Source organism: Solanum dulcamara, chromosome 9, assembly GCF_947179165.1.
Source record: "Solanum dulcamara chromosome 9, daSolDulc1.2, whole genome shotgun sequence".
In the NCBI taxonomy this organism is placed as follows: domain Eukaryota; kingdom Viridiplantae; phylum Streptophyta; class Magnoliopsida; order Solanales; family Solanaceae; genus Solanum; species Solanum dulcamara.
In genome coordinates this window covers 24,095,847-24,123,366 of record NC_077245.1, presented here as the reverse complement: position 1 = coordinate 24,123,366, position 27,520 = coordinate 24,095,847, and the positions used below count along the sequence as shown (strand labels likewise).

The 27,520-nt window shown below is 35.7% G+C and overlaps 1 protein-coding gene across 1 annotated transcript; it reads left to right on the top strand.

Moving 5' to 3' along the window:
• Positions 1-590: 590 nt before the first annotated feature.
• Positions 591-20,271, top strand: LOC129902219 (uncharacterized). The gene is made up of 11 exons (XM_055977321.1): positions 591-1,111; positions 2,427-2,785; positions 4,905-4,982; positions 7,623-7,725; positions 8,412-8,500; positions 11,310-11,421; positions 12,902-12,955; positions 13,043-13,091; positions 17,127-17,227; positions 19,516-19,634; positions 19,711-20,271. Exons 1-11 carry the CDS (start codon positions 695-697, stop codon positions 20,051-20,053), a joined length of 1,824 nt encoding a protein of 607 aa, XP_055833296.1. The 5' UTR covers positions 591-694; the 3' UTR covers positions 20,054-20,271.
• Positions 20,272-27,520: the final 7,249 nt, after the last annotated feature.

Here is a 27,520-nt window from a genome sequence, read left to right as displayed (position 1 = left end):
CAAGTTTAGAAATATTAGACATTTTAAGAAAATAAAATTATTACCCCTTTTGTTACCTTCTTAAAAATATAGCTCAAAGCGATGAATGTTCATATTGATAACATGTTATAAAATAAACTAATTTAACAAATTAATAAAAAAAAAGATAATAAGACAAAGAAAGAAAGAGTTTCCAGAATTCTGTATTGAAAGAAGTAGACAAGTTGAGGAAGGGGACAAATTTTGGTGGAGGAAAAAGGAGAAAGAAAATGAGAAGAAAAGAAAGAAAGGTTTGACTGCATCAAGCTCTAAAGCCGGGTATTCTGTATCAGTTCGGCTAGATCAAAGACTGCCGTAAGTTGCATCTTGAGTCTTAAGAATTGGGTCCCTTAGCCCCCGGATTGGTGTGCAAGCAAAAGAAGAATAAAAAAGAGCGGCCTCTGACTTATTAAGAAGCATATAAACGACATACTAAATAGAAGCACGTAGACTCAAAAGAAGGGAGAGGGACATTTTCGAAAGGCTAAAAAATTTGACGTATACGGTGAGTATGTGTGCGGGGAAAGGGACGTCCACTCGTGGACATCCACTTTGATAATACATAAATTAGACACTCAAGTCCCCAATATTTAACAAATTTGTGATCAGCAACCACAATAGACAAAAGCTTCTAATTATCTCCACCCTGAATTTCTCCTGCAGAACAAGGATCGCCATGGGAGAGAATTCGAGCAGGAAGAAGAAAAGAAAACAAGAAGAATCAGTCACTTCGTCGTCTGAATCATCTTCCCAATCTGACTACGAAATTGATAGCTCCTCCGAGGATGAAAAACGGCGGAAGCGTCGGCACAGACGGCGTCGCGAGGAGGAGAGGAGTCGGAGGAGCGATAAGCATAGGGAGAGGACGAAGAGAGAAAGGAAGCATATGAAGAGGCGGAAGCATAGAGGCAGCAGCAGCAGTAGGAGATCGAGACGAGAGGGCAAGAGGAAATATTCAGATTCTGATGAGTCGGACTCCAGTTCCGGGTCGGACTGTGATGATTCCCAGCTTGAGCGGCCAAGGGAGAGTCCTGAGAATGTGGTCAAAGGCATATTACAGGAGTTCCCTACTGTAGCTAGTGATTTGGAACAGGTACTACATTTTAATTGTTCCTTTTCTAGTTAGCTAATTAACTGTAGTTGTTGTTTTACTGTTGTTGTTATTGCTACTTCTTTTCCTGTTGTTATTGCTACTCATTTTCCCCATGGTGTGATAATGGAAGAAAATACAATAAAAATTAGTTTATCAAAAAAAATATCATCATCAAATTTTATAGTTAAATAGTTAATATACATAAATTCTTGGAAGTTGTAAAGACCAAATTTTGTTCTTAACTTGATGTGTATCAAGTCACTTTTGAAGCTTCCATTGTTTGAGCAACTTAACCAATTTTTGATCCTGAAGAACCAATTTTTGATCCTGAAGCAGACATAATGTACTTTTTGAATAGAAGATGTATATATTTTGAAACTACAAGAAAAGTACTACTAGAGTACTAGTGCATTTTAGATTCTTAATGGTAAGACCTTTTCCTTTGATTCTTGGTAAGGGAAAATTGAAAAAGAATTTGAGACGAGGGAGTAGAAAGTAAGCAAACGGCTCCGTCTCTTATCAAGTATTTATCTTTAGGGTCGTGGTAAATAAATAAATGGTTTCACCAGAAATGCAATTTTAATTGATGGAATTGAATAATATGGTTGGATGGAACTCTTTGTTTTATTTTTAGAAGAGAGGTATGTGTTAAAACATGCATGAAGTTGCAAGGAACAAAAAGTATGAGATGTTGTTAACAAAATGCTCATCAAAATTCATAAAGATGAAACACAAAGTCAGAACAACTCCCTTTCCACTTGCCGGAGTTCCATTTAGGAGCTGGCCTTTTCTATATCTTCATAGCAGTAGCTATCACATTATTTCGAGGACCTTACAAAGTGAACTAATTAATGAAGAACTAGAATTTGTTCCCTCCATAATATTCTATCTAAAGGTGATCCCCTGCAGGCCTGTAATATCATAGTTTTCGTCAAAAAAATCCCTTTTCTACTTCGTTTTAGTGATTATATACATGAACTATTTGTTTTTGTAGGCATATTGGAATACTTGTGTCCATGAGCATTCCAATATGTATAGAAGATTGGGTGTCATTCATAGTGATCATATTATGTTGTAGAGTCTCTACTTTTTGTGTATTGATTGTATACGGGAGATTTTACCATTATTAAAAAAGTTATTTACCTTATCAAAAAAACTTGTGTCCCTGCCCTACACTTTCTTTTTCCTTTGGTCTTTTATCAGTGCACACATGGTGTTCTAGGATTTTAAACCATAATAATTTTATCTTCAAGTTTATATTGACATATCCATTATGAGCCAAATTCAGCTAACATGTTCTGTAAATTCAATACAGCTTTTACAAATGATTGATGATGGACAAGCTGTAGATATAAGGGGTTTATCTGAAAAATTGTTGGTCAAGCGTCTGCGAAAGCTGTTCCTCTCCTTAAACCTTAAGGAAATAGGTGATCATGTCTTTCTGTTACCATCAAAAGCATTTCCTACTTTGGAGACTGTAGGACCCTTAATCCACTCCCAAGTGCAACTTCAAAGTCAGGAGTTTCATCGGAATGATGAGCAGTCCAAGCCATTGGATTCAGGAGTTGGACAGGAAAATTGTAATGTCAATTTGAGTTTGCCAACTGATAATGCTACCACTTACAATGCTAATTTAAGCTTTCCTGCCGAAGAAGATACTGGCCCCCCAAAAAGGTATGTTGATCTCACCCTCCATCTCCGTTTAGCCTCTCAGCATCATGTTATGGTTGACCATATAAGCATGCTAACATCCCTTGGCTGTTTCGACTTCACATAAATGGAACACAGAAGATGGGTGACAGGGGGGTCTAAGGAAATATATGTGGTGATTGACGAAGTGCAGCAAACTTGTAGCTGGAAACAACGATGAGAGACCTAGCAGGGAAGAGGAGGATTCAGAGTATGATGAAGAATATGAGACAATGGAAAAAAAAGGACTTTGTAGGGCAATCCTATAATGAAAACTGAGGAAGGAATGTTCTTTAGGCAAATAATAGAGCATAATCAATTTAATGAATATTGAAGATATTAGGGACCACAATCAATTTCTCTTTAAGGGGTATTCATTGCACATGGGTTCTATTTTTGGATAGGGTTTTGATCTTCAAAGTTGGATGGAATCAAGGGTTTGATCACATTCGAACACATGATTACACTCAATGGAAGGTAACCAAGTGGGGCAAATAGGAAAGAATGTTTGGCTGCGGTGTGATTACTCGTGATGGAAAAAATTTCAGACTGACCAAGCCATTAGTAATTTCTTTTTTTGTGAACTCCATCTTTATAAAATGGAGTCCTTCCTACACAATCATGAAATTAATAATTAGACATACATTTAGTTTTGGTACTCTACCGGTATGTAATTAAGTCCTCGTTTGTTTTGATTAAGATTAAGACGTCTAAATCTGAATGTCCATCTGAATATTAAGATGTGCATTAGATTTAGAGGTTTGAATTTGAATACACATCTGAATATTAAGATGTTGCATTAAGATCTGAATACTAAATAGTTAAGACAGTTTGTTTTCTCAACATCTAAATGTACAAAATTCGTCTTTATTTAAAAAATAATAAATATAAAATTCAAATAAAATACTATATTAATCTAATATTATATCAGTAAATTTTTTTAAAATTTTATATGACAATTGGTGGTGGTGATGAATAACGATGGTGATTGTGTGTCAATTTGGGATAGTAACAACATATCCAGTGAAATCCCACTAAGTGGGATTTGGAGAGGGGAGAATGTACGGCTGTACGCAGAATTTACCACTACCTTATGGAGATAGAGAGGTTGTTATCGAAAGACCTTCGGCTCAAGTACATCAAACCCAAGTAAAGAAGAAGAAAACACGAAAGAGAGCATAGTCATCAATAAGAAAAAGTACTGCAAAGTCTACAAGATAGAAACGCCAACAACAAAAAAATAGTGTGATAATCGAAAACATAATAAACAACATACGACAAGAACTACAAGGGTTTAACAATCACTAACAAGCCTAAACCTTCGCAAGGCAAAACAACCTACTGTACTTATGCCCTAATATGCGACCTCCACTCCTTCCTATCTAGAGTCATGTCATTAGTAATATGAAGTTGCGCCATGTCCTGTCTAATCAACTTCTTTCCAATTTGGGATAGTGTTGACTGATAATGGAGGTTGTGGGTATTATCATATGGTATAGTGGTTGACAATAGTGATTAAGCGTGGTTGGTGGCTGTAGTGGCTGATAATTAGTAGTGAAATGATATTTAAAGCTATTGGTGGTTGTGAATGATGATGGCGGTTAGGTATATATAATACTGACTAATGGTAGTAATTATTGATAGTGATTAGTGGATGTAATAATGGTTGGTGGTGATGATTGCAAATGATAGCTCATGGTGATGACAATTGATTTTGGTGATTGACGGTAGTGGTGATTGTGGTTGGGCTGAGGATGGTAGTTGTGGATCGTATGTGGTGGTGATTGACGGTAATGGTAGTTGGTGGCTGAAATGATAGTTGTGGGTGGTGGGTGAAAGTAGATGGAGTAGGGGTGAACTGTCTACGAGAACGTTTCCGCCTCCAAATTTGTTACATTACATACATAGAAGTCCATAACCCCCCGACAAAACACAAGAGGAAAAAGGATTACAGTTCTCCTTCTTTTACTTAAGAAAATAAAAGGCGGTGATGATGGTTGAGTAGTGGTTTCTTCATTTTATTTTCTGGTATCTTCTATTATCAAGACCTCATTCTAGTCCTAAGTTGACTTACTTTCATTTGATCTCCTTTGCCCTTGTGCAGGGTGATTGGTCCTGCAATGCCTTCTGCAGAACTACTTGCTGCCGCGGCTAAGTTGACTGAAGCACAAGCAGAGCTGAGGTAATCCTCTATTCTCCATTACAATTTATTGCCTGACTTAGATATGTACTTGTGGACTTGGTTTTTTTTACACTACCTGGCTCTAATTGTATTGCTGAACAGTAACTTTAACTGTATTTGGAATGTGCTCAAGGTAGTAGATAATTTGATTCTTTACTTCGCCTAATCAACTAGACCGTTCTACATCAGTGATAACAATGCGTCACATCGGATGCATTTAACTCTATGTTACTCGGACTCGGGTGTAGGTATCAGATATGGTGTAGATTTAGAGGTTGGATTCTTCATCACATAATTTTTAGGATTCCGGGGGAATGGATCCGAATGCGGATACAGGTGTTGGGATATGTCTAATAAATGTATCTTACAACATATAAGAATCCGTTTGGATTGAATTAAAAAAAGTAGCTTTTAAAAAGTACTATAGAAGTACTTTTAAAAGTGCTTAAACTGATTTTAAAAATAAGCAATTATGTGTTTGGATAAAAGTGTTACAACTGAAAAGAAGTATTGATGTGTTTGGTACATAAGTGTTGTTAAGCAGTTATTTTTAATCAAAATGTCTGAAATACCCTTAAAGTTAATATTATAAAAAGTTGATTATTTTACGATTTTTATTTGTAAAAAAAATATAAAATAAAATTAATTTATATTTTAATTCAAACTTATTATTTAAGTTAATTTTATATGCACAACTTATTTATAATTTTAAAAATATATAATTTGGTTAGGAAAGTTGCAAGGCAGAGATATATTCCAAAAAGAAAACAAAACAATCCAAAATCAAGTTGATACACAATCCGAAAATAACACAATCTAAAATGCATAAATAAAGAGAAAAAAATAGAGATCGAGAGAGAAGGGAGGATAACTCACTTCAATGTTGATAACTCCGTGAAATTTTCATGAAAAAGAAGAGAAAATCAAGAAGAAACGTTGGAGAGGGAAAGAACAGAGCCGCAACTCTTCACAGAGAGAAACATTGAGAGGAAAAGAAAAGATCTTTAGGGTTTTATTTCATAAGGGTAGATTTAGGATTATTTAAAAAAACTAGAGGTAGAAAAGTAATAGTATTAGTCAAACTTGAATGGCTTTTAAGCCAAAAAATAAAAAGTTGGGGGAGTGCTACTTTTAGCTTTAGCTTTTTTAAAGCTATTTAAAACTTATTTTAAGCTATTTTCAAGTTTGCCAAACACTTCCAAAAGCTGAAAATAGCTTAAAAGCATGTTTGACCAGCTTTTAAGCTAATCCAAACACCCTCTAAGTATATATACCGATTAATTAAAGTTACTGAACTAAAACTAATAAATTTAATTCCATATTAACCCCTAATATTTTATTCATAAGATATCTCGCGTTATAGCTAAGCATTTGGCATTCTCATACCTTATATATAACTCTTTTCTCTCTCTCTATATTACATAAACCCAAAAATTAAACCAAATACCCAATTAATCTATATTTCTATTTTCTCGTTCATAGATTTAGTCAAAGCACCAGAGGTAAGTTGACCCAATCCGGTGTGGGTCCCACACCCACTCCCACTCCCATGTCATGTTGACATGGGTGCGACAGGGACTTTGAAGCAGTGTTGTCAAAGGTGCGCTTGAGCCTCGCGTGTTGAGCGCTTTGCCTCGCTTTATGTACGCTTCAGTGTCGTCATCAAGGTTCTAAGGCATATTTTTCCTTGCCAATGAGCCTTTTCTGAAGAGGTGACACTAAACAATTGATATTTCACTCTATCTTAATCTTTTTCCAATTTCTTCGTTCATAAATTTGTCATCCATGTTTATAATTATTAGTCTTGGACTAAACATATATATATATATATATTTTTTTTTCTCCATTTGTGTCTTTTTTCATTAAAGCCCACACTTTATTTGCACTTTGCGCTTAAAGCCCCAATAGACCTTGGAGCTTTTTTGTGCTTTTCGCCTTTAGTAACACTGCTTTGAAGAGTCCGAGCAACTCAGATTTAGGCTTCTCCCTTCAGAAAATCTTTGGTTTAGAGATGGAAAAACAGATTGGTTTTGACACATTAAGAGCCCGTTTGGATGAGATTTAAGTTGGTTTTGACCAACTTAAAGTCCCTTTTTAGCTTTTGGACGTGTTTGCCTAATGCTAACTTTAAGCCATAAAGTTCTTAAAGTCAGTCAAAAATGAAAAGTTAGGATTCCTAACTTTTTTTTTCTAAGTGTTTAAAGTCATTTTCTTTGACCATGAAAATTACTTTTATATCCCTTATATTTTAACTAAATTCCCAAACTACCCTTTTTATTCTTTTAACCCTAAAATTCACATCATTTTCCTCATTTAAGCACTTTTATCCAAACACTCAACTGCTTATTTATAAAAATAACTTTCAGCACTTCAAAATTTTAAAAGCACTTCATACATAAAAGTTACTTTTTTTAAGCCCATCCAAACGGGCTCTAACACAAAAGGTACTATGAGCTTCTTGGATGATCTCACGGTCTGATCAGCCTCTTTATGTTGTTTCTACCAGTACTTCTTGCTCTCAGAAGTTTTATAGTTATCCCTTCCACACTTAAGAAGCGTCAAATAACAGTTCTAGGATGTCATGTATGTTATACCAGACTAAAGTGAACTGCACTAAGTGTCTCTGACAAATGTTTCCAGGGATGTTGAGCTGGAAGAAGATACTGAATTGTTTATAGGACCTCCACCTCCTGCTTTGGTGACTGAGGTAGAATCAGCAAACGAGGCTGAGCGTTTTGAAGAGGTTCTTCCTTCATTCTCTTCTCTTCCCCATTGGTCTATCTGTTGTCTGTTTCTATGTATCTTTCTCCTTAAAAATCATACTTGTGTGATCTTTCTTAGTATCTTCAATCTGTCATAATTCACTTGAATTTTGATTTGATTTTTAGTTTTATGATTATTTGACACTCCTTTTAGTTTAACCAAACCAAATGGAACTAAACCTCTAGAATTATAGATACCTTGAATCAACCCCCATGTGGTGTTTATATGGTACCGTAATTTGTATTTTCTTTTGAAAGGAGTGGAATCATTCTTTCTTTTCAAAAACCGACAGTTTTTATTTTGTCTGTTTGCTTGTTCCTCTCTCTCCCTCTCAGTTATCAATATTAGAAATTTGAATTGCTAAAAGTAATAGAACCTTGTGTTTTATTTTCTCGTCTCCACTTCACAACTTCTCTTGGTCTTCCACTCTTCTTTTTCCCATGCTGCTTTTTCTCTCTGTTCTGCTGTCAACTTCTAGTAGTGTTTGGTGTTCTAAATATATGACATTTACTGAAGCCTGCCTTTGTCACAATTGTTACACTGTTAATTGTGGGTCTGGGTTTGCTTCATGTTCATTTGGTTAAGGTGACTTGAGACTCTTCTTTTATATGTAACTCTTGGTTGACAAATCTTAATTGTGTATAACAAGTACTTTTACTTGGTCAGGTTACAAGAATCACAGGAGCAGATGCAGACAACTCATATGATGTTTTGGGTGTGAACAGAAATATGTTGAGTGATAACATGAAGAAAAGGTAAATTGCTTGCTTGTTTGTGAAGAGCTATAGCATTATTTTTTAGATTAGATTAGCGTCTGCAGGTTAGAATTTAATCCCTAAAATTATTGATTCCCGATGTTACAAATTGTCTGCAAACGGCTTCAATTTCTTGAACTTGGTCTGGTAGATGAGCTAAGAGTCTATTTGGATTGGCTTTTGGCTTTGGACTTATAAGCCAAAAGCCACAAGTAAGAAATTCTAACTTTTGGCTTTTGACTTATTTTTATCATTTTAGCTTCAAACCAAATGCTTATAAGTTCTTTTTAAAATTATTTAGCTTAAAACCAAATGCTTATAAACACTTTTTAAAATTAGCCCGACACTCCAAAAGTGCTTAAAAGCTATTTTGGCTTAACAACACTAAAAATAAGCCAATCCAAACAGGCTCTAAGTTGCTCTAGGCTTCCTTTTTTCCTGTAAATAATGCTTGATTGAATTTCTGAACCTGACTAATGTTGGTGCTTAAATATAGTGAACCTAGTCAGAGGCACATCTCCTATCTCCTAGAGAAGTGGCTGAACAGCTGCGAGCTCCTAGTTCCCTGGAGGATGATAGTAATAATGCTCCCTGATGGCATGTCATATGTTGCTTTCTTACTAGAAATGACACAAGTAATGAGTGATGGTAGAAGTGCAGCGATCTTTTGGTCTTGCACAATATTGATCTGAGTATCTAGTGATTTGAGGGCTCAATGATGAAACGGAATCTGAAATTTGAAGTCTATCTATAGATGTTTTGTATCACCAGCTCTTATGAATCACTGTGTAAATACTGAATATAGAGTCACAGAATACTATGGAGATGTTTGGAGGTTAAAGGTGTACCTGTGGCGTACATTAGGGTGATCAAGGACATGTATGAGAATGTCAAAACCAGGGTAAGGACAGTAGGAGGGGACTCAGAGCACTTCCCAGTTGTGATGGGGTTGCACCAAGGATCAACTCTTAGTCCGTTTTTATTTGCCTTGGTGATGAATGGATTGACGCGACAAATTCAAGGTGAGGTGCCATGGTGTATGCTTTTCGCGGACGACATAGTCCTGATCGATGAGACTCGTAGCGGAGTTAATGCTAAGCTGGAGGATTGGAGACATACCTTAGAGTCTAAAGGGTTTAAGCTGAGTAGGACCAAGACAGAGTACTTAGAGTGCAAGTTCAGTGATACACCTCAGGAGGTTGGCGCGGAAGTTAGGCTTGGTGACCAGGCCCTCCAAAAGAAAAGTAATTTCAAGTACCTTGGGTCTATCATGCAAGGCAGCGGGGAGATTGACGATGATGTCACACATCGTATTAGGGAAGGGTGGATGAAATGGAGGCTCGCTTCAGGTGTGTTATGTGACAAGAAGGTGCCACCACAACTTAAAGGGCAAGTTCTACAAAGTGGTGGTTAGACCGGCTATGTTATATGGGGCGGAGTGTTGGCCAGTTAAGGTCTCTCACGTTCAAAAGATGAAAGTTGCCGAGATGAGAATGTTGAGATGGATGTGTGGGCATACCAGGAGCGACAGGATTAGAAATGAGGCTATTCGAGACAAGCTAGGAGTGGCCTCGGTGGAAGACACGATGCGGAAAATGCGACTGAGATGGTTTAGGCATGTGAAGAGGAGAGACACAGATGCCCCATTGCGGAGGAGAGACACAGATGCCCCATTGCGGAGGAGTGAGAGGTTGGCCCTGGATGGTTTCAGAAGAGGTAGGGGTAGGCCGAAGAAATATTGGAGAGAGGTGATTAGACATGACATGGCGCAGTTACAACTTACCGAGGACATGACCTTAGATAGGAGGGTGTGAAGGACCCATATTAGGGTAGAGGGATAGTACATAGTCTCGTTATTCTTCCTTATTAGTAGGCGCATTAGCGCACTATAATTTCTTGTGCTTTGATTTCTGTTATTATCTATTTTATCTGTGTCACTTTTGTTATTTGCTTTTCCATATCCCTTTGAACTTCTTAGCCTTATCTGACCTCTTTTTATGCTTCTATTGAGCTGAGAGTCTCTCGGAAACAGCCGTCCTACGTTGTGGGATTCCACTGAGTTGTTGTTGTAATAAAAAATTACATTAAATTACACTTTTGAATGTTATCACTGAATGTTAAATTTAAGTTGCATATCTCTGTGTATTGGTATTGTCTAATATGCAAAATACTTCTTTTGCTTTTAAGTTGATTCAAATCATAGTAATTGTTTATAATATGTCATTCTAAAATAAAATTAAGTATATCTTGAAAATTGTCACGGGGGGGTGTCTTCCGATACTAGATGTTCATGATTACTGAAATATTCAAGCATGTTTGTTTTCATATTTGTTTATAGATTATTTGGAGATATGTTATACTACATCTATAATTTGCGATTTTTTATATTCATAGTATGTCAAGTTGCTTTCATTTGAATTTGTTAAGCATTTTCCCTTCATGTACTTCTAGTTGGGGAGGAGTTGAATGGATGTCTCCTACTCATTATATGATTTTTGGATTATATATCCAGCTGTTCCCTGAGATAACTGTATATTTTGATGATTATATACACGGTTGTGGCGCGGCACACATTTATATTATCACCATAAAGAGGAACTTTACCCACAAGTTGCTCACTTGAATCAGCGGAAGTATTGTTTCTTTCTTCCTTGTGCTGATGGTGTAACTACTCCTGTTGGTATGTGAACCATAGATGTGGATTAGTCAATAGTCTACTGTTAACTTGTAGCTGCTTCTGTCAGTCATGCTGCTAAATGCACCTTTAAATTCCGTCCTCATTTATTTGTTATTTTGGTGTATGTTTTAGGTACTGGAAGTTGTCTCTTATGGTGCATCCTGATAAGTGCACTCATCCTGAAGCTCACCAAGCATTCATCAAGCTGAACAAAGCCTTTAAAGATTTGCAAGATCCAGATAAAGTGAGTAATTAAGTGATACCATCATTTATTTTCCTCACGATTTTTGTTATGTGAAGAGAAGCTTTTTTAAGGTCTGGCTTAAAACCCTGTGTTGATTTTCTAATAGCAAGGCTAAATGCAGATTTCTTTCATTTATTTCTTATTATCAGACGTCAAATGGACATTTTTTCTGCGCCTGCAAGGGTAACTGCAGCTAGTCATTTAGGTGTAGATATTGTCCCATATATTTTGGTTCCAGATGTTGAAAATTTCCAAAAATTGTAGTTGGTTAGTGTTGAATCTTTTTGAGTAACCTAGTTAATTTTGAGGATGGACCATTATGAAATAATGGCCCTTATCAAATTTCCCTTAGTGTTCCTTAGGATAGCTAAGTTGGATTTGCTATATGCTGTGTGAATCAATTATTTTGGTGTCGTTTTTCTTTCTTTCTCTCCTGGCATACATTTCTTTGCTTGAGATAAGAGATAAATGATTTTGTGCTTTCATTAATATTTGAAAAAATTCTTTAAGTGCATCATCTCAATTTTGTGCCTAGAAATTTTGGTGTGATTGGCACAATTTTGCAATTAACATCAGTGTCGTTTTCTGTTTACTAATATGTGACTTTGTCGGCTTAACATTTTACTTTGGAGTTGGTAGATTCTTAAATTTTGGTTTAAACAATGAAATGGAGAAGCTTATTAAGAAAAAATAGAATAGAGAGAGAAAAAACTAGGAAATACAGAAGTGAAGACTTCTGCCTACTCGAAAAGTTGAAAAAATCATCAAGACTTGCTTTCATTTTTACTTATAAGCAAACTACTGGAAGTTTTGAAGGCTGAAGATCATATACCTTGTTTCACAAGTTAAGCATTTAGTTTATCAAACTATGTCAGAAGTCAACAAAGATGAAGTGGTTCCTTATTTCCCCCATGCAATCTTTATTATTTATTCAAGGTACCATTATATGTTTTTCACATATGTATTCCCTCCATGCAATCTTGAATCTTTTACATTTACAAGTGACACTCAAACATGGCTTCATCTTCTCTTCTGGTTTTAGAAGGAAATGAAGAAAGCTAAAGTTTATTTGGCTTCCTTGTTCTCCACAGAAAACAAATCAGGCACTGACTTATGCTCTTATCTTTTGATAGAAATTAAAATGCTTAGGAAGACGATCATAGTTTTGCAGGGAACTTTGAAAACTGTATTAGAGAACATTCCTCTGTTTGATTGGATCAGTTGTAGGGTTTTCCCCCTAGGGACAGTAGTTCTAGATGTATATGTTACTTTATCACTGTCACCTCACTTTGTTTATTCATAGTCTAAAAGAATTATCATTGAGAAAAATCAGCAGGATATCATATAACCATTCAGAATTAACACATTGAAAATTTGACTTGCTAGCAAACTAAGAGAACATTCACAGTACTACAATGCTTTGGTTTGGGTTTTCCAAATGTTGTTTTCATTTAATTTATCAAGATGTTTTCTTTTGTAGAGGAAAGTGTTGGATGAGAAAATAAAGCGCAAGGAAGAACAAGAGGAAATTAAGGTACATTTTTTTGTGTCCCATGGGGTATGAAGATAACTCAAAGCACTCTTGACTACGAATCTGTTAGCCCAATATTTGCTTTTGTAGGCAGATTTGCAGGCTATGTGTGAAGCTGCCCAATGGAGACGTCTGCAAGGTTGGCCCATTTTGCTAAAACACGGTTTATCATTCATTTTATTCTACTATCTTGCTCAAATTTTATGTGATTGGTACCTAATTTTTTATTCAACTTCTCTATTGCTTAATTGTTTTTTGTGAATTCCATTTATATTGATTAGACTCTTGCCGCACCCACGTCAATCCGAGACGATTTGGGTGTGGATGTGTGAGATGGAATTAACACAAGGAAATCAAAAAGTAGAAATAGAATAAGAAAGAAAGGAAGAATTCCGGTAAAGGAAGCAAGTAGTCAACCCAAGCAAGTATACTTGAACCCACTAATTAGCATTCAATTACTAGAATAAAATAGAGGAAAAGAAATTGAACTCAACGTCTGTACTTACAAGAAGAATTCGAGAGAGGTTCAATTGAAAAGGAATGAGTAAATTCCTTAAAGGGAGGCTCTGTCAAGGGAGCTCTTCATCAAGCAGTTTGCCTTACTATACCTTTCATGATTTTATAATCCCCAGAGTACTCTTCTCTCACTAAAAGCCTAACTCCACTTTCTGTTACTTTTTCCATGCATCGTTGCTTGGACTTCACTATGGTGCGTGTGACCAGACAATAGAAATTCTATTTGCAGCGCAAACAATAATCTTTTGTAGGTGTGTAAGGTTTGCGTACACCCCACCATCCCCAAATCCAACTTGTGGGATCACACTGGGTATGTTGTTGTTGTTGATCTCCCATTGAGATGTGATATATGTTATGGTTAGCTAAAATTAGTAGTCTTTTCACCATAAACTTTTACCATTACTGATACCCGCTGGATTTGAACTACAAATTTAGGGTTTACTTTGTAGTTTAATGGTTGTAATTTTTATATGAATACTTTTGCACTAATTAAAGTGTATATATATATATGTGTGTGTGTGTGTGTGTGTTTGTGTGTGTGTGTTTATTTTTACATACTTTAGTCAAATAATTAATTGTATGTTATTTAAATAAATCATTTATTTTTATTACAATTATTTTTGTCTAATCAATTACCAATACCAACCAATGGAAATGAGAAACAATTCAATTTTTATTTGAATTATTTTAAAATTAAAATGTTGCAACAATAAGCTCATCTTTTGTGTTAATAGCTTTAAGGGAATTTCAACTATCTTTTACCAAACTTATCAACAGTTTATTTTCAGTTTCAGGACTTCTATCCAAACTCGTTACTGCTTATTCATAAATTTATATCCGACACTTAGAAAATGTCTTTCAACATTTGGTGCTTAAAAGCTACTTAAATTCAGCTAATCTAAACGGACTCTAGCACTCAATATTAATTGGTGTCTATCTTGAGATTGCTGTGAACGTACTGCATGGGTCATATTTAGTGGTGTAAAAGGCTAGTTAAATTCCATAATGTTTTTCCTGTCGAATAGCTTAACCTTTTAAATGAGGTGATACACAAAATTCGACGTAGTAGTGGAGCAAGTTCACTGGCCAGAAAACAAAATTCCACATCTTTGCCCCACAAGTAAGGGGCTTGTTATAAACAATTTAATAGTTAAAAAATTATCGTCTCTAGCTTAAACTTCTAGGTAAAGATGGTTCATAGAGTTAAGCATATAGGTCTTGTTTGTGCCATAGAAGTGTTTATCTTTGACATATTGGCATATCTTATTCTCAGGATTTCATTCAGATTGCATCTTCCAATATTTACTTCGAAGATAGTTTATAGATCATGCATTAGTTCAATATGCCTTCAGGTGCGAATAACAGAAGATCCTCACATTAGTGAAAGAAAGTCGTCCTTTTTTTTTTGTAAAAAAAATGGTAAGAGCTATAGATGTCAAAAACCACCACTGAGTAAGTGTTGTGATTACATCCGTAAATCAAGAACAGAAGAGAAGAAAAGAGAAAAAGGAGCAAAGAGGAATCCCCGGCTATACTATACAAAAGATTCTGAAAGTAAGTCATCCTGTAACTTGTGTTAATATCTCGAAGGAGGTATAGACCAGATAGAAGCTGATAATTACAGTTCTGAGATGTTACTGTGGCAGTAGGCCTTAAGAGATTTTCTTTTCTCATATTGTAACCCTACAGATGTTAGTTAATTTCTATGGTGAATGGCTCTGTGATTTCTGCTCCATGAAGGAAAGTCCAACTTACATTTACGCAGATCCCAGTTGTGATTTTATCCCACATAGTATATAGATTGATGAGCTAAATAGTGTTTCTGTTATTACTTTCTGCTCCAGCAGTGTTTTTGTAGAAGTAAAGAACCTAAGTATTCTTCTCTTTCCTATAGTATTACATTCTGGGTATGTGATTGTTTCCTTTGTCATGCTCCGCACCTTTGAAGGAGATATGGTTCCATCCATCATTTGTGGTACTAGATAGTCCATTACTGATGAATAAAGCACAAGAAGTGTATCTGTAGGTTCGGCCGCGTTATCAATCCATTTCAGGAATCCTGATTATTTATGTACCTCTACAACCATGCTTCTTGTTAAGATATGCAGTTAACTTTAGAGTAGACTGACACAATTGATTATAGATAGGGCAGACACATGCAGATGTGAGTTAGGAAGAGATAGAGATGATAGTGTCGATGCAATTAATGTTGAATTTAGTAATGCATCGTTTAGCTTAATTTTCATGCTTGGCCTTTCACATTATGGTTGTTTATCTATTTATTTGCTTTACTAGAGAGTTCATGTCCTCCACTATAATATCTCGTCTTTCTAGCTTATTTACCTTGGAGATTTGTCTGAACTTCCAATCCCAGTAAATCTGCCGTCCTGCTTTTGGTGGAGTCAATTCTTTGTTACACAGTTCTAGATTTTTGTCGTCTTCCTTTATGGAGCACTTTTCTGTCCCTTTTTGGGGAAAGAGGGAGGGGGGAGGCTGGAGAGACTGCTGCAGCTGCTACATGTACCACTAGATTTACATGGTTAAGGTTCATTGTGTTATAACTAATAAGAAACTCACTATTAGTTGAGTTGTCTCTTGAGGATTCTCATGTTGCATGGATCGCCGAACAAAATAGTTATGAAGTCGTCAAGATCCAAGATCTATATATTGTGTCATATTGTCGGTGGCTTATTCGGTTCCACATTTATAAAGAATTACAATGGTATAAAACTAGTAAATGATATGGTCCTTTGCAAAATGATTTATTGGTAAGAAAAAATTTGATGGAGAGTATTGTTAGTTTCAAATTAAATTATTCATTTCCTCCTTGTGGCAAATTTATCTTACACGAAGTAGTGACCTTGGGGCTTAACGCACGTAGTCAACAGTTTATGTATACCCTTTAACAACTTGATAACATAAACACTCTTATCACCTTATATTTGGATACTTTTTATACTATGATTTTTCTTGAGCCGAGGGCTATGCTTCTCGAACTCTTCAAAAATATCAATGGGTGCGTGTGGATTCTCAAATGTAGTGTATTTTTGGAGAATCTGACACGTTGCGGCATCAAAAGTGAAGAGTCCGCGCAACTTGGCCGAGGGTCTACCAAAAACAATTTCTCTACCTCCCAAGGTAGGGGTAAGGTCTGGGTACATTCTACCCTTTCCAGACCCACTTGTTGTATTACACTGGGTATGTTGTTGTTATTCTTATACTATGGTTACAATTTCAAACTCCAACTAAGTACTCCCTCTGTATTTATTTATGTGATTTAATTTGATTGGGCATGGAATTTAAGAAAGAAATGAGAACTTTTGAAACTTGTAGTCTTAAACATGTCATAATATTTGTGTTGCTATAAGACTTTTGAAACTTGTGGTTTTAAACATGCCATACCATTTGGGTGGCTAAAAAAGCTTGTCATTGAAAGTAAAATGTGAAGTTTTAGTTATAATCTATCCATATTTAGATAGAGGTTGTTCTTTTTGGAATAGATTTAGAAGGAAATATCACATTAACTGGAACAACCGGAGTAATATATTATGGCTCAATATGTTCTTTTTTTTTGGGATAAGTTGTGGTCCAGTATGTTTATAACATTTGATTTGACGAGGAAGAATTTCTTTTCTATTGGAATTACTATTGGCTTCAGGTATCTCCATGGAAGGTGATGATCTGCTGTTAGCAGAGATGGAGGTCAAAGTTGCACCAAAAAGAGATGAATGGATGACAACACTGCCTCCTGAAAGAAAAGTAAGGTCTTCTTTCTTCCACTCAGTTTGATGAATATCCTTTTCCTGCTTTTCCTTAAGATTTGACAGATCAAACTTGGTTCTATTTTTAGATGTTCAGGCCAAGATGCATAATTGCTCATCTAATTTTTTCTACTCCAGCTGGCTCAATCGATGCATTTGACATATTACAAAAAAAGGGCAGCCCGGTGCACTAAGGCTCCCGCTATGCGCAGGGTCCGGGGAAGGGCCTGACCACAAGGGTCTATTGTACGCAGCCTTACCTTGCATTTCTGCCAGAGGCTGTTTCCAAGGCTTGAACAATTAGTATTAAATATAGGTTATTGGAAACCCAGGAATGGTATCATAATAATGTTTTTCCAGCTAAGAAAGAGATCAAAGTACGAAATTAAGGGTTAATATACACTCGTAAAAAAAGAAGAGAATGGATTTCAAACTGGGTTAGTGGAATGTAGTGGACAGGCCAAGACAAGTTACTGTCTAAATGTTGGGGATTTATTGATAGTGTATATACACACACAGAAGTAGCTAGCTATACCTCCCGCTAGGTTGGGATTGAGGTGCAGTTGGTTGATCCAATATTGGTTGGCTATTTCCGATTTATTTTCTAACTGCCAGTCTAAGCTTGAAGTCAAACCTGATGTGTCTGGCTTCTCGCTACATACCTGTTCTTAATTCTTGTCCCTCCCTACGCTCCCTAGCTCTTTAGCTCTTCCATAAATTTTGGTCTGTCTGGGACATAGTCAACCATAATTTCAAACTCCTTTTGACCGACTGGTTCCTCTGTCATCATCACCTATTGGACTCCTAAATGGCCTATATTATTATTCAGCACCATATCCTAGTATAAAGCTGAACTAATTAATCCTGTGAAAGTTGAACTGCCATTGTCATGTTCAGCTTCTTCATGAGACTAAGCTTTTGTGCTGGTTGTCAAACTTAACAAGAATTGTGTCTTTTACTTTAAAACTTCCTCCAAACAACCACATATAAGTCAAGCATTGGTATATTTGCGCCTAAATTTCTTTAGCCATCTCTTCTTACAATAGCTGCCCAATCAAGCACTCACATATTCAAAAGATGCATGTTGCAAGATGCGGATGTTGCGATAGATGTGTGGGCATACGAGAGGCGATAAGATTAGGAATGAGGTTATATGAGAGAAGGTGGGAGTGACCTCTGTGGCGGACAAGATGAGGGAAGCGAGACTAAGAAGGTTTGAGCTTGTGTAGAGGAGGTATGCTGACGCCCAGTGAGGTGAGAGAGGCTGGTTGTTGGGGATTCACAAAGGAGTAGAGGTAGGCCGAAGATGTTTTGGGGAGAGGTGATTAGACAAGATATGACACAATTTCATATTACCGAGGACATGACTCTAGATAGGAAGGAGTGGAAGTCGTGGATAGATAGGAAGGAGTGGAGGTTGCGGATTATGGTAGATGGATAGGGGGCTGGAGAGTGTCTTGCCTTGCTAAGGTTTAGGCTTGTTAGTATCTATCATAATACTAGTCGTACCCTTGTAGTTCTTTCCATAGCCCATATGTTGTTATTGTGTATGATTATCAATATTTTACTGCTGTTAGCATTTTTTTTTCGTGTAGACTTTGCACTGTTTTTAAATTAATGACTATGCTTTCTTCATTGTTTTCTTTTATTTGATGCACTTAAGCCGAGGGTCTTTGGAAAACAACCTCTCTATCTTCACGAGGTAGTGGTAAGATTTGCGTACACTATACCCTCCCTAGACCCTACGTTGTAGGATTTCACTGGGTTTGTTGTTGTTGTTGTTCTTTCAATAAGCTTTTTATTCGTCTGCCCTCCAGTGCTGCCTGGAAATATTTTGGACCCATCATTAGCATGCTTCTCACCTTTATGGGTTCAGTGACCATGAAATAACCCAAAACCATATCTTAATTGCTGAAAAGGAATTGATATTGAACAAGAATCTAATAGAAGAAAGTTCAAATCTAATGGGAAGCTATGGCTGTGGGGAGTTCGTTCAATGGCAGCATCAGCTTCTTTCCCAAACGAATTCCAGTATTTTATTCGCTACCCTGAAGTAACAAGAAATAGTAATTCTATGAAAATAAGAATATATGTAAACATACACATATAAATTCTGGAATACATGTATGTTATTCATGCACTATATAGTGGTGGTCCAAAAGACAGTCGACATGAAATCCTTGTCTAATTTCTGAATGAGAAACTGCTTCCGTGATGAAGTGTTTTTCCTTTCTTTTACTTCGTGAAACTCTGCATGATGTATTCCATGACTGGTTGTTTGCTCAGGCTGGCGTCGTGAGCATGCACTCAACGACGAGCTTTAGCAAGAGCTCGAAAGAAGGCCGTGGTGATACCAGTGCCTGGACAGACACCCCATCAGATCGAGCTCAGAAAGCCAAAATGAAGTATGTTCATTCTCTCTTATTTAGATCTTTTGGATATGATATTAGATGTCTCGGTTTAATTATGTTGCATTTTCAGTTATTTGGAAGCCTTCAATGAGGCTTCAGCACTTGCTTCTAAAGAACAGCAAGAAAAGAGTAGATCAAGTGTTGATGCTGAACTGGTGGAACAGTATAATAAAGCGAGACGATCAAAATCTATGGTAGAAAAGCACCAAGAGACTGCTCGGACCAAGTCAAAGAAAAAATCTAAGCAGGAATCAGTGAAAGAAGAATGGCAAGGAAATCATCCATGGAAACCTTGGGATCGTGAGAAGGATTTGACAGCCGGAAGGCAAAATGCTAAGCTTGATGCTGCGGACATGTCTCAGGGTCTCACTTCCAGGTTTTCTTCTGGATCCTTCCAAAGGAACTTCCTCTAGAAGAGTTGTGGTCATCTTTGATATTTGATTTGTATTGGCCCTTAATATATTTTAGCTTGAAAGAGATATCCTGAACGTGCATCCTCAAGTAGATCCATCAATTTTTCTTGAAGAGGTGTATGTGTAACCATTGAGCTGCAGCTGATAAGTTGCAGAATAAAATTGTTGTTTTGAGTTTTCTTATTTCTCTTTAAAGCATCGAATCTTATCTTTGCGCATACCAGTTCAGAAAAGCCTCATACCCTTCACCGCTTCACTCAATCAAAATCTGTTGATTGAAGTTGATATTTTATTTTTATTGAGTAAAATGCAACTTAGATTAAAAACAAGAATTTGGTTCAGTACACAAAGGAAGTGATTGTGATAACTCAGTCCACAGTAGTCTTGACCAAAAGCAATAATAAAGCATGATTTGGAGGGGAGTTCCGAAATACAATATCTTGAACAGTGTTATACCTCGCGGTATTTAGAGCCACATTCAAAACCAGGGCACACTTTAAGTTTACTAGTACAGTGTACACGCCATGTGCATGATCAAAGCGTCTATCTTATTTTACAATAAGTACTATAGAAAAAAATGGACTTAGCTACGAATTTTTATGAATTTTGTCGCGTAATTACAATGTTATTAACCAAAAATTTTTCTTCATGTTTTCTAATACAAAATAGATGATAAATTAAGTAAAGATCTTAGGATTTCAAATAATTTTTTGGCGGCTTCATCGCATTGTTATTATCTAATTCTATCAAACATGTTTATGAAGTTTCTTTGCGAGGAATTGTCGGCTCAAGTCCTATCTAGAATTGACAATTCTTAATCCAAAATATATTAGCAAATTTTAATCCGTTGGTTGGGAATTGACAAGTTATTTCGAGATTACTTATTCCCGGATAAGTTATCCTGGATAAGTTATTTTTAAATTACTTATTCCCGAATAAGTTAAACTGGATGAGTTATCCACCATGTATATGGGATAACTTATCTAATCACTAAAGTATAAATGGTAGGATAAGGATTATCTAATACCTCACCAAATGCAAGATAAAATAATGACAAAATTACACCTGTTGACAACTTATAATATTTGTTTACCACTTTTCTAGTCCAATTTTACAAAAGAAAAAATTACACCAGGTGACATTCCATAACATTTGTTTATTACTTTTTTGGCCCAATTTTACAAAATCACCCAAAATGGTCCGATTCGGATAAAAGGGCCATATTGATGTAATTAAGCTACGATTTATTGCTATTTAGCCACGGTTAAATAACATTATTAAATCGTGGCTAAATAACACTATTAATTTTTTTTTTGCTCTTTTTGAAAAAAAATAAATTTTACCTTTTCTAGTTGTTTCACCTTTTTTTTGGTGGAAAAATGAATATTTATAATGTTTTATTATTTTTGCTTATTTTTTATTAATTTATATGGGTGAGAATGGATGATAGTCAAATAAATATCGATACGGTACATAATTGTTTATATAATTCGATACACGATTATACACATTTATGCAATATTGATATATTACATATACACTACATAATTATTTGTACATTATGTATACATGTTTATATACCATTAATACGATATTGATACATGTTTATAAATGATTTATACAATATTGATACATTACATATACACTACAACCTATTTATACAATATCGATAAATTGCATTGTAACTACATAAATATTTATATAAATATCGAAACATTATATATACACCTACATAATTATTTATACATCATATATATTTGTTCATACACTATTTATACAATATCCATATATGTTTATACACTATCTATGCAACATTGATACATTACATATACACTACTTAACTATTAGTTATTAAAACATAAAAAAAGTCAATTTTTTTGCCAGGGTCAAATCATAGCAAAACATAAAAAATAAAAGTAAACCGTGACTAATAAAAAGTAAAAATAACGTTATTGATAAACCGTAGCTAGGCAGCGAATTTGGTTATATTTCATCTTATTATTGGCTATTTTTTTGGTAAACTAATAAATTTTTTGTTCATATTTAAAATTATCCCTTTTATATACATAATATAGGCCGTAGCTTCTTAATAGTTTTTTATGTATACATTAACTATATTACAATGGGATGAAGCCGTGGTATACATTCCTTTATTTTACTACTCTATTATTTATGTAACGTGTTGAAGGTGTTTTCTTGAGCCGAGGGTCTCTCGGAAACAGCCGTCCTACCTTGGTAGGAGTCAGATCTGTGTACACATTACCCTCCCCAGACCACACGTTGTGAAATTTCACTGGGTTGTTGTTGTTGAAGGTGTTTCCTTCTGACATCTTTGAGACCTTGTAAAAGGAAAGTTATAACTCAAACAATTGATGGAGCTTCAAGTGATAAAAACTCTTAAAAGAAGAGGGGGCTTTTATACAGTGGAAAAGAGTTAGAGGGTCTGTCTATTTCAATTAGGAAGAGGAATAGACAAGAGCACTTGAATCTCTCTCTCTACAAGACGTCCAAGACAGCACTAGGTTTCTACTACTATTCAACAACCAAACCCAAGAATATATGGGGAAAATCAAGCATTATTACCAACAGGTACTTAATATTCTTACTTATTTCTTGACCCAATATAGCAAAAGACCAAAAAAATGTTCTACATTAATGTTACTTGGAATATAATCAACTTCTATAAGAGAAAAAGAATTCCGTATTCTATCAAATTATCTAAAAATAACTATAGGTAATTGTTCATCAAAAATGAAATTAGTAACAACACATGATAATTAGTACATCAAAAATGTTCCTTCCTCATGATCCTCTCTTACTAGAGAAGGAAAAATATATATTATAGTAAATATAAAGTGGAAGAACCCAATTTTTAAATGAACAAATTCAAACTTGAATAGAGACTTTCTTTTCTTGAGAAAAAATACGATACACTATCTGCTACAATAACTTAGCTCTCGTTTGACCATAGATATTGAAGTTGAAATTTGAAACTTCAAAATTTGAGTTTTTGAACTTGTGATGTTTGAAACTTAAAGTTGTATTTGGACATATATTTTACTTGAAAAAAAATTAAGATTTTATGAGTGAAAGTGAAATTTCTCCCAAAAAATGGTATGACCTAGCTTTAGGAACTTATAAGAAATTGGAAGGTAAATTTTCAGAATAAAAACCAAAAAAAGTCTCTTAAAAATCTCCTCAAAGGGGTTTTCAAAACTCAATATGGGAGAAAATGTTGAACCCCGAAATTCAGTCCAAACCCCCCCTCAAGTATCGGAAAAGCGGGCTAAGGGTCGCTTTCGCGACACCTGATCAGTTTTGCGATGCCAAGGGCCCCTCACTTTCGTGATCGGGTCTTCACCAAGGCGAAGGTTTCTTTTGTGACCAACCCATCGCGATTGCGGGGCCTGCAGACACCAGAACACCACAAAGCTTAGTAAATACAAAAACTCTGATGGACTTTTGGAATTCGTTCAGAACCACGTGCATACAAACCATATATGCCATCCTACTAAATTCGACGTTCCCGACTCAATGAAACCATTGAAACAAAAATCTGAGTTCCCCTTGACCCGAAACCCATTTAGTCGCAACTAAACAAACTTAAGGCTCAAAAATACCAAATCAAGCTCAGGACCTTTAAAAATTCAAGCAAGACCTCTTCTAGGCCTAAAATCATCTCTCAAATCCAATTGAATTGTTGGAAATTCGATCTAACTTAAGACCTCAAATCCACGAAATAACTCAAAATCTGAAACCGACAACTCTCTTCGACCAAATTTCACATTTCGAAGCTAATGAAATCGATAGAATTCCATTCCGAGATTCAAAACTTTAAAAGACACCGCAAAATACTTTTAACAATTTAAGCCTTTCAAAACTCTAAGTAGAGAATTTGACTATATTTCATCTTATTATTGGCTAATTTTTTTGGTAAACTAAGAAATTTTTGGTTCATATTTAAAATTATCCCTTTTATATATACATAATATAGGTTGTAGCTTATTAATATTTTTTTTATGTATACATTAACTACATTACAATGGGATGAATCCGTTGTATACATTCCTTTATTTTACTACTCTATTATTTATGTAACATGTTGAAGGTGTTTCCTTCTGACATCTTTGAGACATTGTAAAAGAAAAGTTATAACTCAAACAATTGGTTGAGCTTCAAGTGATAACAATTCTTAGAAGAGGGGGCTTTTATACGGTGTAAAAGAGTTGAGAGTCTATTTATTTCAATTAGGAAGCGGAATAGACAAGAGCACTTGGAACCCTCTCTCTACAAGGTATCCAAGACAACAAGACAACAACAAGTTTCTACTACTATTCAACAACCAAACCCTAAAAGATATAAGGAAAATTAACCACTATTACCAACATGTATGATGCAATAATGGACTCGGAAGCTTAGGAAGATTGTATTGAGCGCTGGAGGGGTCATACCTAGCCGTTAAACTGGTTAGGTTTTCATTTATGGAGGGTAGTTTCATATTGTTTAGTTTAGCCCAATATATTTCAAAAGTCATTTTCCCTTATTATAAAAATTACCCAATATGTTAGAGGATTGGACATTTTAGGTTCAATAATGGGCATTTATATTTTTGTACTACCTCCGAGGAATGCCTGGGCTATTTAAGCACTGTAATAGTTCTTTTTGCAGCTTATACAGAGAATTGTTTAGCTAAATAGAGAATAGCTTGTCCTTTACTCTTTTTCTTTTCTCTTTCCTTTCTTAGTTTCTTTACTGTTTTATTTCTTTCATTAGCTTAGTTGCATCATTACTTAATTAATTCATACATCCATCAAACCCTATCTGTTAAGTTGTACTGAGTGCTTGAGGGGTCATACCTAGCCATTAAGTTGGTTAGGTTTTCATATAAGAAGGGTAGTTTCATATTGTTCAATTTAGCCCACTAGGTTTTTAAAGTCATTTTTCCTTATTGTTAGAATTGCCTAATATGTTTGGGGATTGGACACTTTAGGTTCAATACTGGGCATTCATGTTTTCGTAATACCTCCAAGGAATGCCTCAGATATTTAAGCAATGTAATAGTCCTTTTTGCAGCTTATGAAGAGAATTGTTTAGCTAAATAGAGAATAGCTTGTTCTTTACTCTTTTTCTTTTCTCTTTCCTTTATTTTCTTAGTTTCTTTACTGTTTTATTGCTTTCATTAGCTTAGTTGCATCATTTGGTATTAGATCACTTTCTTGAGCTCTGTGGGTACACAAAAATAGTGAATAAAGTTAGAGAAATCAAATACATGCTTGACAGGATAACAATGGAGTTAGCCTACTTCTCTGTCAGGTAGAATCAAATAGAGGAGAAACATGAGAAGTATTTTGCTAAGCTGAAAGAGTCGTTAGATGCTGTAAAGAAAAGTGATAAAGGGAAGAATATGAAGATACTGAAGGGGCAGGTGAAATGTCCGATATTCATTCCTTACTCATATAGAAAGGTGGCAGTCTCAATCTAGCAGTGTGGTCCTTCTACACTCCTTCTGTCCAACCCATGGCTTGGGTCTCTGTATCTCATACATGAGGAGTTACAACCATGGTTACCCCTATTGGTTATCAACTGGGAATGGGGACTTTGCCTCAGTTCTAGTCACCCATAGAGGGATCTATGCATCCTAATCCTGCCATGGGAGGTGGCTCTACAGGACAAATGGGAGCTGGGACTTCAACATCCTTTCAGATGTCCACTGGAGCCCCAACACAGATGCAATATGAAGGATTCCAAGGCCAACCACCAATGGAAATACCTAGAGGAGGAGGACCTTAACCTCCTGTCTATAGTCACTTCTTCAACCCTATGGCTAAGTTGTCCAAAATAGAGTTTCCCAGGTTCAATGGAACAAATCTTAGATCGTGGATCTACAAGGTAGATCAATTTATTTCTTTAGATAAAATACCCCCAAATCAGAAGGTGAGAGTGGCTTTATTACACTTTGATGGTTTGGCCATAGAGTGACACTTAGAATACATAAGGAGTAGGTAACACCTACCTTATCCAACTTGGGATGAATACATGTATGCCCTCATGGTCAGATTTAGAACTGAGTTTGAAAATCTTATGGCTGATCTGATGTTGGTCAAATAAACTAGATCTATTAAGGACTATTAGAATGAGTTTGATAAGATCATGACTAGGCTTACAATCCTACCGAAATATGCCATTAATAGGTTCATTACTGGAATTAAGCCTGAGATAGGCTATACTGTCAAGAACCACTAACCATTTTCACTTCTTCAAGCCTATCATCTATCCAGAAACACTAAGGTTCAAGTTAATTCTCAACTTAAGCTTACTAGAGCATCCTATTTTACTGGTGGGTCTCAATATAGAGGAAACATATACAACCCTTCTCCTAGGAAAACTGGTCCCAAAAAATATTTTGGGCATGGTAAGAAGGAAGTTTCTCTGAATCTTAACTGGAACAACAACAGAAGGCTGACTTCTACTGAAATGAATGAAAAGAGACAAAAGGGTTTATGTTTTTTTTGTGAGGAGAAATTCTTCCCTGGGAACAAGTGTGGGGAAACAAATATTTATACTTGTTGGAAGTAGATAAAGAGGAAGAAATCCTTGAAGAAGAAGTAGTGGAGATACCTGACCCTAAGCCAGGAAGGAAATACGAGCAAGAAAAGGTTTGTGAAATTTTAGTCTATGTTCTACAGGTATTACCATCTTCCATAATCTAAGGGTGGAAGGGTATTACCAACAAAGACCTTTGCATATATTGATTGATCTAGAAAGTTCACACAACTTCATGGATAAAGGACTAGCAAGGGAACTCCAAGGAAACATTTAAACTATCAGAACTCATTCCATTAATGTGGCTGATCGACATGATAGGCAAACCAAAGAGCATGTGTAAAACATTTGATGGATGGTGGAGAAACTGTCTTACATAGATGATTTCTTATTGATACCTCTCAGATCCCGTGACATAATTTAGGGGTACAATGCTTGCTTCCTTTGGGAGATATTAAGCTGAACTTTTAAGATTTAACTTTAGGATATATCTACCAAGGTAAGAAATGTGTGTTGAAGGGTCATATGGAAAAGGTAAGAACTGTGGAGGCTAAAAGGTTGGGAAAAATTGCAAAGGGAGGTGTACAACTATTTATGATCAAAATAATGCCAATGGAGAAAGAATGGGAATTGGGAGCAGCTACCCCCCATGAAATTATATCCCTTACTCAGGGGTATCCTTAGTTGTTTGTTGAGCCAAAGGGGTTACCACCTTCAAGATGTCCATTTGATCACAAGATACCATTAAAGGTAGGAAGAAACCCTGTAAACTTGAGGCTTTATAGATACTCATCTTCACAGAAGGATGTAATTGAGAAGTTGATAGGAGGCATACTGGACCAAGGCATTATGTAGCCTAGCTTTAGCCCTTATGCTTCACTAGTGGTTTTGGTTGGCAAAAAAGATGAAAGTTGGAGACTATCT

Coding starts and splice junctions, on each gene's coding strand:
- LOC129902219 (XM_055977321.1), top strand. CDS start 695: ATGGGAGAGAATTCGAGCAGGAAGAAGAAAAGAAAACAAGAAGAATCA. Junction 11,422..12,901: donor ATTTGCAAGATCCAGATAAA/GTGAGTAATTAA, acceptor TTTCTTTTGTAG/AGGAAAGTGTTGGATGAGAA. Junction 19,635..19,710: donor GCTCAGAAAGCCAAAATGAA/GTATGTTCATTC, acceptor TTGCATTTTCAG/TTATTTGGAAGCCTTCAATG.